A 13568-nucleotide genomic window follows, 5' to 3' on the forward strand; every position below is an offset into this window, starting at 1 on the left:
TTTCTATGGGGCCCACATCTTACCAAACACACCTCATTAACTCCCTGAATCTGGCGTGCCCCTCTTGTCTGATATTCCTGCAGGATCTAAGTTATGAGGAAAGGCTGATTGGATAGGCTAAGGTTGTTTTCCTTGGACCAGTGAAGATTGAGGGGGAACCTGACAGAGATGTATAAGATTTTGAGGAATTCAAGGTGGATAGAAAAGCACTTTTTCTATTCGTCGACAAGTTGACATCCAGGATCTTCCTGAATGAACCGACATTCCTTGTACTGGCATCATCTTTAAAAGACCTTTCCATTTAAGAGAGGTGATGGCCTCTGGTATTATTGCTGGACTATTAATCCATAGAACTGCAAATGTGTTGCTGGAAAAGCGCAGCAGGTCAGGCAGCATTCAAGGAACAGGAGAATCGACGTTTCGGGCATAAGCCTTTCGGAGTGAGGGGGAATATTGCTTGTAACAACCTTCTTAACTGTGCACCTCACCCCATTAGTATTTCCAGAATACCACTCATTATCAGTAAACCAGATGCTGAGAATTCTCTATATCAAAAGTCCAGAGGAAGGACCTGGAGTGTTCAGCTTGCTGCTTGATCCAAAGAGTCTCCATGTGGGATATCATGCATCAATATCACAGAGCATGCTCCATGGGCACTGACTATATCCATCCCACGTCCACAGGGGGTTTGGCTCCAACATGTGCCAGCCTCCAAGAACCCTATTGGCTCATCTCTAATCCACACTTTTGCACTTCAATGCTACACCTCGGGGCACAATGTTAGTTATTACTGTAAAGCTGCAGCAAGGGGGACACTGAGTTCAAGGAACACACCCAGCCCATGGACTGGACCAGGCTACATCTCGGGACTTTTCACTTGCTCCCTTAGTGCTCTTTCACTTTAAGCCCACTTTGATGCCTTTTTGTGTCTTGCCCCTCAGCCAGAGATATCAGGCTCAGTTTATTGCTGTGCCATAACTATATGTTAATACACTCACAGATATCTGGCTCAATTAGAAGCTGACTCTCTGTGGTATATGTTACATGGCTAAATATCAAAAAACACAAAATACATCAATCACCATGAAGAAAAGAGCAACATGCAAATTGGTGAGATGTTATGCAAATAGTGCCATCAGGCAGAAGTTGGAGACCAAAGCTGACAAAAATTAAAATGCAATTTAGCATAACACAATTGTCCACAAAATACTGATAATGATGGCAAGTGGGCGGCATCGTAGCACAGTGGTTAGCACTGCTGCCTCACAGCGCCAGAGACCCAGGTTCAATTCCCGCGACTGACTGTGTGGAGTTTGCACGTTCTCCCCGTGTCTGCGTGGGTTTCCTCCGGGTGCTCCGGTTTCCTCCCACAGTCCAAAGATGTGCAGGTCAGGTGAATTGGCCATGCTAAATTGCCCGTAGTGTTAGGTTAGGGGTATGGTGTGGGTTGCGCTTCGGCGGGTCGGTGTGGACTTGTTGGGCCAAAGGGCCTGTTTCCACACTGTAAGTAATCTAATCTAATCTAATTTTCTGTGTACTCTTCGCAGTGTTTCATCAAGTATATTGAAGTGTAGGAAATTTGTTGGCAATGCTATTTACTAACATTATTAACATTTGTGTGAAAATAAATTTGAATGGACCATAATTTGACAGAGGCAATACAACTGAACAGAATAAGAGATATATAATCAAAGTTAATCAGGATACTGAATACCTTTTTTTCTGTAAGATGAGGCAAGTTGGGAACCTAAAGATGCTAAATTCAGATCAAGGATGAAATATTGTCCAGTGAGCAGACATTTTATCTGCTGAAGACCTTGTACTGATGATCAGCTCTGATCTGCAGTAGTCTTTCTGGAATGTTCCAAAACATTCAATTGATCTTAGAATGGAAGTGAGTGAATCAGATTGCCCATTGTTATGGCCCAAATGAAACATTACCTGAGAAATGTTAGCAGTAGTTGACAATAAGAAAGCAATCAGAGAAAAGGTGGAAAGTATAAAAACTGGAAATAGGGCTGATTGTTCAAATTTTCACTCTAAGTGAACATGAACAGCCTTTCCCCAAGTCACAATAACTAAAGTACTCTAAACTAAATTAATGGGACTAGATGTAAGCGAGGGGAATCTTAGAGAATCTAAAAGTGCTCAAAATGAAATAGAAGTACACTGGCAGATGTAGGAATTATCCTGATGTATTGAAAAGAATTAGTTTTTTTATGCTATAGGCAATAGTTGTTGGTGGAGCCATTGGATACGAAGAAGTTGGAAACAAGTTAACATGATATTTCTTTTGAAGCTTGAAGGTTTCCATCTGAGGGTATTAAAGGAAGTAGGCGAGCACATTGTAGAAACCCTAAGTATAATCCTTCAGAGTTCCCAAGCTATGCAGACCGGCCTCGGGACTGGAAATTTGCACAAGGGACGTTGCTTTTTAAGAAAGGCAAAAGAGGAAAATGAGGGATTTGCAGACATAACATCTGCAACGGGGAAATTGTCAGAGTGTATATTCATGAATGGGGTAACTTGAAAATTTCTAGTTAATCAGGGAGAGCCGACATGGATACATGGTTATGTCTGACAAACCCATTGTTTTTTTTTCAGAGATAACTATGGTAGTGGACAGGTGAATGTCTATGGATGTTGTTTATATGGACTTGCAGAATGCATTTGATAAAGTCCCACACAAGAGACTGTTAACTAAGGTAGAAGCCCATGGAACTGAGGGCAAGTTACTGACATGACCCAGAAACTGGTTGAGCGGCAGGCAACAGAAAGTAAGTATTCTGATAATGGGTAGGTACTCAAATTGGCAGGATGTGCCTCAATTATTCAAATTATGTATTAACAACTTGAATAATAGAGTAGAAAGTCACATATCCAAATTTGCTGACGACACAAAGTTAGGCAGCATGGTAGAAAGTGTTGATGATTACGTGAAATAACACACAGTAGGACTTTTTTCTAGCCTTGGAGGCAATACGATGTAGGTTTACAAGAACGAGACCTGGATTTCAGGGGTTAAATTATGAGGAGAGATTGCACATAGTGAGACTGCTTTGCCTGGAATTTAGAATGTTAATTGGTGATCTGAATCAAGTCCCTGTGTCTGTGTGGGTTTCCTCCAGGAGCTTCGGGTTTACTCCCACAACTGAACGATGGCCATGACAAAAAAAAACATGCAGGCGTTAGAGGGATGGGGTGGAATCCTCTTTGGGAGGGGGCTTGGTGCAGACATGACAAGCTGATTCGCCTGTTTTTGCACTGTTGGGATTCTATTGTATGATTTTTCTGCGGTTGAGGTTCAAACGTTCATGCTAACCTGTAATATTTAGGCGCCAGCTCAATGTGTTTGCTGAGTAAGGATCAACGTAAATCAAGTTTATCTCTCCTTGTTGCTTCAGTTTCTCTCATTCCCTCAGCACTGCCCACCTTGACTCCTCCACTCCACAGCAGGCTCCTCTGCTCTGCAAAGGACGAGTTCCAGTAGATTTGATACTTTATTAATTTTGCGAATGACAATGATCCCATTGGAAGTGAGCAAAATGGGGCACTCATCCAGTTCATCAGCAGGTGGCTGTTAGGGATGGCAATGACTAATTGTGGACACAGGGAAATGATGGAGGGAGAAAGAGGTGAAAGCTGAGGGGACAACTTGGAGATGTAGATGAAGAAATCTACCAACAGTAATACAAAGGGTAACATAAGGATAAGCTACCACATCTGTTGCTGTAGCATTGTTGGGATTTCTTCCATTCCTTCGCTGGTGATCTGTGTCTGAACTTTTTCCAGAAGACCAATGAGCTAACTCATTGATCTCATATTCTTGGGGGAGTGGGTTGATGTTGGAATTGTTCAGGAGCAATGGTTGGCAGGTGTAGCTTACTAGTATTTCAAACCAAAAAGGAAAACCTGGACCTAGTCCATTTGGAATCACCACCTCCTCCCCTACCCCCTCCCTATCACCACCATCAATATTAATCATCACCTTCAGTAGAGATTATGAGGCTTAATGATACCTTCCAGGGCATTGAGCTTAAAATTGATGCTGGAACTCCAGTGTCCAGAGTGCTGCACTGTCCTTTGTGAAACAATGTCAATCTCTGTGTTGGACATAGAAAGTCTATTGCCAAAATTCAAAGAGAAATCAAGGATTCCCCCTGCATTCTGGCCAGAATTTATCAACCAACATCACTTAAATACATTTAGTGATCATTATCATACTGTTTTTCTAAACATTTCTAAGAAGGCTGCAAAGCTTGTAGTTCTGTTATTGTGTGGGTGAATGTCAAAGGAATAGACAACATGCTGCTCTCTCAAACAGCTGAACTTTTGTTTCATTTATCATTTCTGTCTATTTGAATGTAATTAAAATTTAAATTGTCCTGACATAGGGGAGAGGAGGTTCTTAGTAATTTGCTCCATGAAAAGTTGAGCATGTAATTACTTTGCACAGATCTCCATCCGAAAGTACCTCACTCGTCAGAAGTTGAATATCATTTAGGCTGTTTAATTGAAGAAGCAAATATTCAAGGCTGCAATTGTTGCTGCGATGCACGCAGTTTTTAATCTGACCCAGTGAAATTATTTCAAGTGAAAAACTGAAAATCAGGCCACAGGAGCTGACAGGCTCTTCCATCACACCAGTAAAATTGCTCTGTCAGTGTTCTTGCCAGAATCTAATATTGCAATACTGCATACTGTGACAGCAAGGTTCCAAGAAGTATATGTTTAATGGAGTTTGGGTTTTGCTTCAGTGATTTGGAGAAGTTATTTGCAATTTAGAAATTCATCCCTGACAATATTACTTCCTGTATATTAATGTAGAAATAAGTCATGCATCATTTTAAAGAGGATGATCATTATTTAAATTTATACATTTTTATTTCAAATCTCCGTGCAGCAAAGTGGATATGACATGCAAGTTTGAAAATTAACATTTGCTGCACACAAATATAAAATTCCATATTTGCCATTCCTACCTGAAACTCTCTCTGATTTCTGCTTGCTTTTGATGCCATTTTATGATAATTTTGATTGAATATTTCGTGATTACTACAATGGATGGAATCTTCCAGTTCCTGAACAATGTGGGTCTTGGTAAGTTATTTGGGAAAATCGGGTGACATTGGTAGAAATGAGATTCTCAACATCAAGAAAAAAAAATCCAGTTCAGATTTTGAACAGTGAAATGAGAATTTCATTCATGAGCAGTGAGAGAACTGATCACATCCATTTGCAAGCATTAGCATGCTATTATTTCCTAATCATTCTTCACTTATATAGAGTTTCCTTTTCTCTCAGCTATTGGGCAGAAACTAGATGGTGACAATTCTTGACATGCAAGTCAGAGTACCTGATAACTCCAGCTTGCCCCTTGCTCCTCCAGGCATTTATCTTAGACAGCACACCCCAAACTCTCAGAACATTTGCCTTGGACTACCCTCAAATTGAGTTAACAGAGGTAAATATTGAAGATATATCAGCATTACCACACCTTCATGGCTCATCTCTGATGCTGTTGTAATGCATTTGTGCAGTTCAATGCTTCACTTTGGAGTGAGTTACCTTCAGTGTAAAGTTGTCGCCATGACACTTCAGGCATTGAGATAAGCACCTATTTTCTGAATTCGACCAGGGTACACATCAGGGCTCCTCACCTTTGCGTTCACTCACTTTGTGCTGACTTGGATGTTTACAACATCATTGCTTTACCTTGCCTTGCCTGTTTGTGCTTTGCTGCCACCGTCTGGGAAGGCTGGCTATACTCTTGTCTTGCCTCGCAATTTAATGCAGCTACAAAGCCAAGAAACTTGTCAGCACTCATCAGTCAAGGGGGTGTACATATTTCTATACTGGGCTACATTAATGTCACTCTTGCAATACACGGCAAACACACTCAACTAAATATCTCAATGTCTAACGGAGTAGTTCTCAGTCTGGCCGAGGGACACAGCATTCAGTCAGAGGGTGCCAAATCAGTAAATCAAGAGTATTGCCCGCTTTCAATCTTGGGCTTGGATAGAGTTAGTTAGCTATTTGGGGCAGTCAGGGTTGTGGGTATCACTGCAGTCGGGAGAATGGGCCACATTCAGTTCTGTTGAACACCAACCAGTCCCGGGATTTGCAGTAGATCAGTCAGGAAGCCGCACATGGATCAGTCAACAATCGGAACAGTCATCAGTCACGACAATCCATCCAACTTGGTGAGGGAGTTAGGCCACTGTTGGTCATATGGGTCAGCTCAATGAAATTTTCAGGGGTTTATCAGGTGCAACTGCGTGGCTGGGAAATTGAGATAGTCAACTGCGGGGATTGGAAACTGCATGGTGACACTCAGAGGGAATAATAATTACAGAGGGGACTAACTCAACATATAAGTGGGGGCACTGGTGGACATGGTTGGATTACTGTTGGAGGAGTAGGGTTAAATGACAGTCATAGCCAAACTCAAGGTGGGGAAGGCTGGGGGTTGGGGACTGGTGGGGGCATGGGCATAGTACATTGCAATAGTTGGAGTGACTAAGCTGTAGGACAGGGCTTGGGGGGGGGGGGGGTGCGGTGGGGGGTTGGTCCAGGAGGGGCAATGTTGGGAGATGAAATGGTAATTCAATGAAATATGTGAGAAGTGAAAACTCAGGACTGATGGACTTGACAGGGAGACGAGACAACATCAAGATTTGGGGGCATGGTGGGAGGACTTGTTTATCAGGCTGATCTTGCAAACCGCTGTAACAAACCTATCCTGCATTACCTTCTGTACTCATTGCAAATCATAAATGTGCACTGGGAATACAAAGCGGCAGTGAACGCACCTGGAGCAGGTGGAGTAAATATTTCTTTTCTGTCTGGACTTGTGGGCTCTGCATGAGGGTGATGTGAGGGCCATTTGCATTAATCATGTTATAGATTGATGGTCATATGTAAATATGGAACCCTGCATGTGAAATGCCCACAGTGCCCAACTGTGTGGGATACAAATCCTGGAGTTATAGCATTGATCGTTGCAGATTAAAGACAGCTATCCCTGTGAAGCACAAGTAATGAAGGATGATAAGCAAGAATTGTGAAATGTCCACAATTCACAAAGACAATCCAAGGTCTGTCTCATAGGCCATACAAAGGCGCAACAATCCATGTTACTGGAATTAGATTCCAATGCAAAAGGCCCATAATGTAGAATTGCACAGACTTCTTTGTCAGAGGCCCCCTTGTCCCATTATATGGAGGAGTATATTAAACTGTAATGGACCATCAGCCTTACAAGGATAGTTAGTGGGAGACAGGATTGCCCTCTGTAACCCGGGTTAATGATTCCTTTAGCAACCCCCTGGCTGAGTAGGTGCAATGAAACCCATTTTTTTGATCAGGGCCATCATAGTCCAGACACCAAGTGTTGCTGAAGGTGAAATTCCAATGCTTGGATCAGCCTGAGGTGGGCAGACGTTTAGTAAAGCCTGGATCGAACGTACTGCATAACCCTTGCATTTTGCACTCTGAACTTGGAGCAGGCAGATCTGGAATGTGATAGTCATTGAACAGCTAGGAGAGCCAAAGCAGACTGCCGAGGACGAAGAGGAGGCATCCAGGAGAAATATCAGATTCGTCATGATAGAGCAGTGCAGCGTGAGGCACAGCAAGCCAGACAGGTTGTAATTGATGCTCAGTTCCAACAGATATGAGCTGGGTGCAGTGATCACTCTTTGACTGACTGTAAATATTTGCACTTGAAAGGCAAGCAGCCTCTGTCTATTTTTGTCTGCTTGTTTTCACTTTGATTTTGCAGTTGCTGAATAAAAGTGAACATTTTCAACCTTTTGAGGGCTTTCAGAATGTGATGGTCCCACATTGAGCAGTGATAAAACGTTGGGCTACAATTGGCATTGGGTAAAGAGGGGTGCTCCCTCAGGTAAGGGTTCCAATATGAGATGATGCTAAGACCTGCATTAAAAATGACACAAGCGAACCCCAGGAGGTCCCAGCAATGGTGAGTACTTCCACCTCTGATAAAAGGAATGGTATGACAAGTGGGATCCCATAGGCGTATTGGTAAAGAGGTGAGTTTGTGAAGATTGTGTGAGAAATCTTGCTAGTGCTCAAGGAGAGAAACCCTCCAAAATCACCAAAATTGACGCTTAGCTGATTTCTGGTAAAATTCTAATGCCTTGGAATGCCTCGACTTTCCGATTTAACCATGGATTATTTTTATATTTCTGGCACTCTGTACATCATGCAGAGTAATCCCGTTTCCCATGGATTACTGAAATACCACATTGTCAACAGCCTTTCAGTTACTAATAGGTTCCAGATTTAACACACTGTACAGTTAAATAAAACCTGCTGCATTTTGACAGTGGATATGTAATTAATGTAAACACCAGATTTCTTATTTTGAATAGCTTAAATATATGGCTTTTGTTGTGAAACATGGATATTTTTAGATCCTCAGTAACTTTGTGAGATCACGTTTGAATGTGTATTTTTAGAAACTGGAGCAGTGTTTGACTTCTTGTCTCAAGCCGTTGGTGATAATAGTTTGCCAAGTACCTTGGGATATTAAACTTCTGTGACAAGAAATGAAGCTATCGTTACTCTATGAATTTAAATGTTAAAAATGACAAGGGGAATTTTATTCAGTTTGAAAGGTTTTGAAAACTTATTTTTCATTTGGCAATAAGTAATTAAAAAAAAGACAGAACAGCTTCTTTGAAGTAATGTTTGAAAGGAAATAATGCCTCCCAATTTAATGTGCTGATTTTCAGCCAGAATAACTTACAAGCTAAATGGTATGTACAAGAAAAGGCTTGGACTGCAATTTAAATGTGGGGAAGCAATTTTTATTTTTGACCAATTTTTCTTGAAATTTTTCTTAAATATCCACAACCCGACGGAAAGAGCCGACAGTAGCTACAGTGGCGCCCCAGTCACTGTATCTCCTATATTCACCAGGCCTCATGAAGTACTGTCGCCCTCTGTAGTTGGGATGTTCATAGAAGATCCAGTAACCGTCCATCACATGGCAGGAGTGGATGTCACGGTAACGGAAACGATCGTAGACAGATGGACAGTCATCCATGAATTCCATCATCTGTCCTCCAAAGTCAGGCCTCTCGTAAATCTTCATTCTGTATGAAGCCCCACTTGCCTGTGAGATGAAGCATTTTATTGTTTAACCAGATAAATCTAACACAAATTTATCCGCACTGGAATTCATCATTCTTGAATCAGGCATATTAAATCAATACAAATAATACACAGATAGGGTAAATAGATAGGGTCTTTTCACTGGAGGTGGGGGAGTCTAGAACAAGAGCATAGGTTTAGGTGAGAGGGGAAAGATTTCAAAGGGAACTAAGGGGCAACTTTTTCACGCAGAGGGTGATGTGTGTATGGAATGAGCTGCCAGAGGAGGTGGTGGTACAATTGCAACATTTAAAAGGCATCTGGATGGGTATATGAATAGGAAGGATTTAGAGGAATATGGGCCAAGTGCTGGGAAATGGGACTAGATTAGATTGGGTTATCTGGTCGGCATGGACGTGTTGGACCAAAGAGTCTGTTTCCGTGCTGTACATCTCTATGACTCTATGACTCAATGATCACCAAAAGTATCTTGCATTAATGAACTGAAAGGACCCTGAGAGACATTAAATGGATAACAAAGTTGACTCTGCTGTACTTCTAAATTGCATTTAGAGAAGAATGAATTTATTTATTCATTTTGGTATCCATTACCTCTTCTTCATACCTTAAAACAACGTCTCTCATGCGATTTTGCTCCAGAACCAATGAGCATCCTTCAATATCTGGACTGAGCAATGAGATATTTATGTGGGAACCTAATAACTTCACTAGATTAGTGGCACCATAAAAATTGAGCTTCATGCTACAATCCTATATTCACACAGATATTCTGACTGTACTAAAAAATTATGAAAAGGAGGAATCCCAGCCAATATTTTCTCTGTCTCTCTCTCCCAAGGACCAGGTTCTCTCTAACTGAGATCAGCTGATTCCGCACCGAGTGAAGATTTATGCAGAGTAAGTAAAACATGAGGGTAGCATGGTGGCTCCATGGTCAACACTGCTGCCTCACAGCACCAGGGACCCAGGTTAGATTCCACCCTCAGGCAACTGTCTGTGTGGAGTTTGCACATTCTCCCCATGTCTGCATGGGTTTCCTTCAGGTGCTACAGTTAGTCCAAAGGTGTGCAGGTTAGGTGGATTGGCCATGCTAAATGGCCCGTATTGTCCGGGGGTGTGCAGGCTAGGTGGGTAAGCCATGGGAAATGCAGGGTTACACGGATAGGGTAGCTGGGTGGGTCTGAGTGGGATGCTCTTCAAAGGGCTGGTGTGGATTCGATGGGCCAAATGGCCTTCTTCCACACTGTAGATAGTCTATCATTCTTGACAACACAGAAACTATCCATCCTTTTTGAAATAGATGCTTAATTAGTCCCATTTCCCTGCTCTTTTCTCACAACACTGCAGTTCTTTGTATTTATGTTCAAATGTTCAAGCAAGTAATTTGGACTTGAGTATCAAAATAGTGAGTATTAAAATATGTGGATGATAGCAAAACAACTTACAGGGGAGTGCAATTTACACAGAGAAGGACAACGACAAAGTAAGGTGAGACTTTAATACACTTATAGAACATACATACAATTGGCAAATTAATTTTGATTCTTTAAAAACCAAAATTAGATTAGACAGCTCTTGATTGGACACCATAACAAAAATGCAAACTAACGATTAATGAAAACTTCTTAAATGGGGAATAGAAACTTACTAAATTAAAAAGACATTATCCAAGGTGATGATGTATTTCAACCCGTGCAGTGCACACACCTCTCTGAAGACCTTGATCGTATTGGTGGACACCATCTGCTCCCTCTCATAGATACTTGAGCACACACATAACCATGAAAGAGGGGCCAGACAGTCAGGTCCAATGATTCCCTGCCACAGCCTACTGGCTGGCCCTGTTAATGGCCACTTTAGGAGCAGAGCCCCAAGCACACCCTCAGACATGTTCACCTATCCCCTACACATGGTGCCCATAGATCACGAGGAATGTTGCTGAAGTGTAAACAGAAATTGAGGAGCAGCTCCTTCAAAAAAACTGAAGGGAGGCTGCAAATGGATACATTCAATGTAAGTATACTTGAGTGTTGAAGTTTTTTCATTTTGTAGGGTGAATAAGGGAGCCCCTTACTCCTTGTGAAGTGAATGTCTATGTGTGACAGAGGGATACTGGAAGTACAGATGTAACAATTTGCTAAAGATAACAAAATGTAGACAAAGTATTGGGCATGTTCCCAGTGGGAAAGAATTGAAAAGCAAAGACGTTATATTAAATTTATGCTGAATCTTGAAGAGATCATACTGCTATGAACATTTCTGTCTCCATTTTATAAAAAAGAGAAAAAGACAATAAAGTTGATACCAGAACTGAGCTGTAATGTCTTTCAGGACAGGTGAGAAGGCTGTTGCTTCTGAAAAAACAAACAGTAATAGTGGTCTTTAATCTTACAAAATGTTAGATAAAGAGATGTTTCCAAGTGAGGAGCTAACAAAAAATATCCCAGATGATCCAACAGGAATTCAAGTGGAACTTCTTTACATTGAAAGCTGTTAAAACATGGAACTCACTACTGGACGGAAAAGTTGAACCAAAAGGATACACACATAAAAGAGGAAGTTAGGTTAACATGAGAGAAAAGGAATAGGAGGACATAGAGTTGAATGAAGAAGGACTTGGGGACAAGGCTTATACAGATTATTAGCATCAGCACGAACATCTTGAACTGAAGGGCCTGTTTTTGTATTGTAGATATTTTGTTATACTGTGTACTATTACACTATTTATCCAATACCCACAAAGTCGAATCGACTTTCACCATCTTTTTAAGTGAGGCTTCTGGACTTCAAGAACTCCTACATTAAAAATAGTTCTCTATATATCCTTTCTGGAATCTTTGTCCATTATTTTAAATTTGCGTCCTCTGTTACTGACTACTCCATCTGTGCAAACAACTGGTTCATTTTTAATTATCAAAACCCATCATAACTTTGAATTCCACAATTAAGTCTCCCCTCAACGTTTCAGTTTCGAAGAGAACAATCGCAACCTTTGCTCTTCTCTCCAGAAATCTGGAACTCACCCTTCTTGGTATCATTCTGGAAAATCTGCTTCTTCAAATCTTGGTATCTTTCCTAAATGAGTCAGGATTCATACTCCAAGCTGAGGCATACTCAGTAATTTATAAAGGGAAAAAAGCATGATGGAATTGAACTAGATTTCTCTGATAAGTCTTGCTGAGTTGTTTTGTGATTGGAAGTTGAGATAGAAGCTTACAATGACAGTAGAGAATTTGGACTCTATTCACCCTCTTTCTTTGTTCATTAATATGTGTGATACGTGATGGTGAGTACGAATGGAACCACAGTAGAAGACTTGGCCCTTTAAGCCTGTTCCACCATTCAATAAGATCATAGCTGATCTGATTTTAACCTCAACTCTACACTCCTGTATATCCCTGATTATCTTTCATCCCCTTGGTAATCAAGAATCTTAAAAAATAATTAAAGGTTCTGCATCCACTGCCATTTCAGGAAGGGAATTCCAAAGACTCATAACAGTTATATGAAGTGAGAAGATAACAAACCTGTTCATTTTTTATACATTACATAACTTAAAGTTTTACTTTTGTCAATGTGGCAAGAAAGTATACAGATAATCATTAAAAATAACACAACCTAAAAAGATGTAGCTAATTTCAAATGATTGGATCACTTACATAGCTAAAAGTGCGACATGACCTGATGTTGTCATTGAATCCCATCCAGTGCTGGTAGTCAGGGTATTCTCCCCTGGTCAGAACATACTGGTATCCCATGTAATTGGGTCTCTCATACAGCACCCAGCAGCCACTCTCAACACGGATGGAGTTACAGCTGTTGATGTAAGAGTGCAGGTCAGCACAGTCACTACTACACTCATAGCGCTGACCCTGGAAGTTCCTGCTTTCATAAAAGATTACCTGTAGTATTAGAAATCTGTTAGTTAGGCTGGAGCATAACTAATTTTAACAGAAAAAACAACACAACAATACTTCACTTTTTACCTTAACCATTTTGGTAACACTGCCGGAACTAATCTTGTGTACCAGAAGTTGGAGATCATGGCTTTTTATAGATCGAATCTTTGTTATTTCATTAAGGAATTCCAAATCAGCAGATTCCTCCTTGTAATGTCTTGTAGTTTTTGGAGGCACGCATTTGACTAATTGATGTATCAGGTCTTTGTTCAGTAGATTTACTCTGGCATGTCACAAGTACAATGTATTTTTGATTTCAAAATGAAATATTAAGGATCTTAACTTAGGAATCGTGAAAACTGTTGTGTATCAAGATTAGATGAAGTATAAAAATGAGATTTTTTTAAACAAAAGTGGAATATTTGCAATTTTCAAGGAAAGTATCCAATATAGTTTGACACTATTATGCAATGAACAATTTCTGAAGCAACAAATGATGTATTTCACTGTATTACATAGGATTTT

The 13568-nt window shown here is 40.8% G+C and overlaps 1 protein-coding gene across 1 annotated transcript; it reads right to left on the minus strand.

Annotated features, from left to right (window-relative positions):
* Positions 1-8705: 8705 nt before the first annotated feature.
* On the minus strand, positions 8706-13157 carry LOC122551978 (gamma-crystallin M2-like). The gene is made up of 3 exons (XM_043694541.1): positions 13131-13157; positions 12804-13046; positions 8706-9145 (listed from the first exon to the last, which is right to left on the minus strand). The coding sequence occupies exons 1-3, from the start codon at positions 13137-13139 to the stop codon at positions 8870-8872; spliced, it is 528 nt and encodes a 175-aa protein (XP_043550476.1). The 5' UTR covers positions 13140-13157; the 3' UTR covers positions 8706-8869.
* Positions 13158-13568: the final 411 nt, after the last annotated feature.

The sequence above is a fragment of the Chiloscyllium plagiosum genome, chromosome 7 (genome assembly GCF_004010195.1).
Source record: "Chiloscyllium plagiosum isolate BGI_BamShark_2017 chromosome 7, ASM401019v2, whole genome shotgun sequence".
Taxonomy (NCBI): domain Eukaryota; kingdom Metazoa; phylum Chordata; class Chondrichthyes; order Orectolobiformes; family Hemiscylliidae; genus Chiloscyllium; species Chiloscyllium plagiosum.

Excerpts from the sequence above, each read along its gene's own strand:
- LOC122551978 (XM_043694541.1), bottom strand. Across the intron at positions 9,146-12,803 it reads CATGTCGCACTTTTAGCTAT|GCAAGTGGGGCTTCATACAG; the intron begins GTAAGTGATCCA and ends TTCATCTCACAG.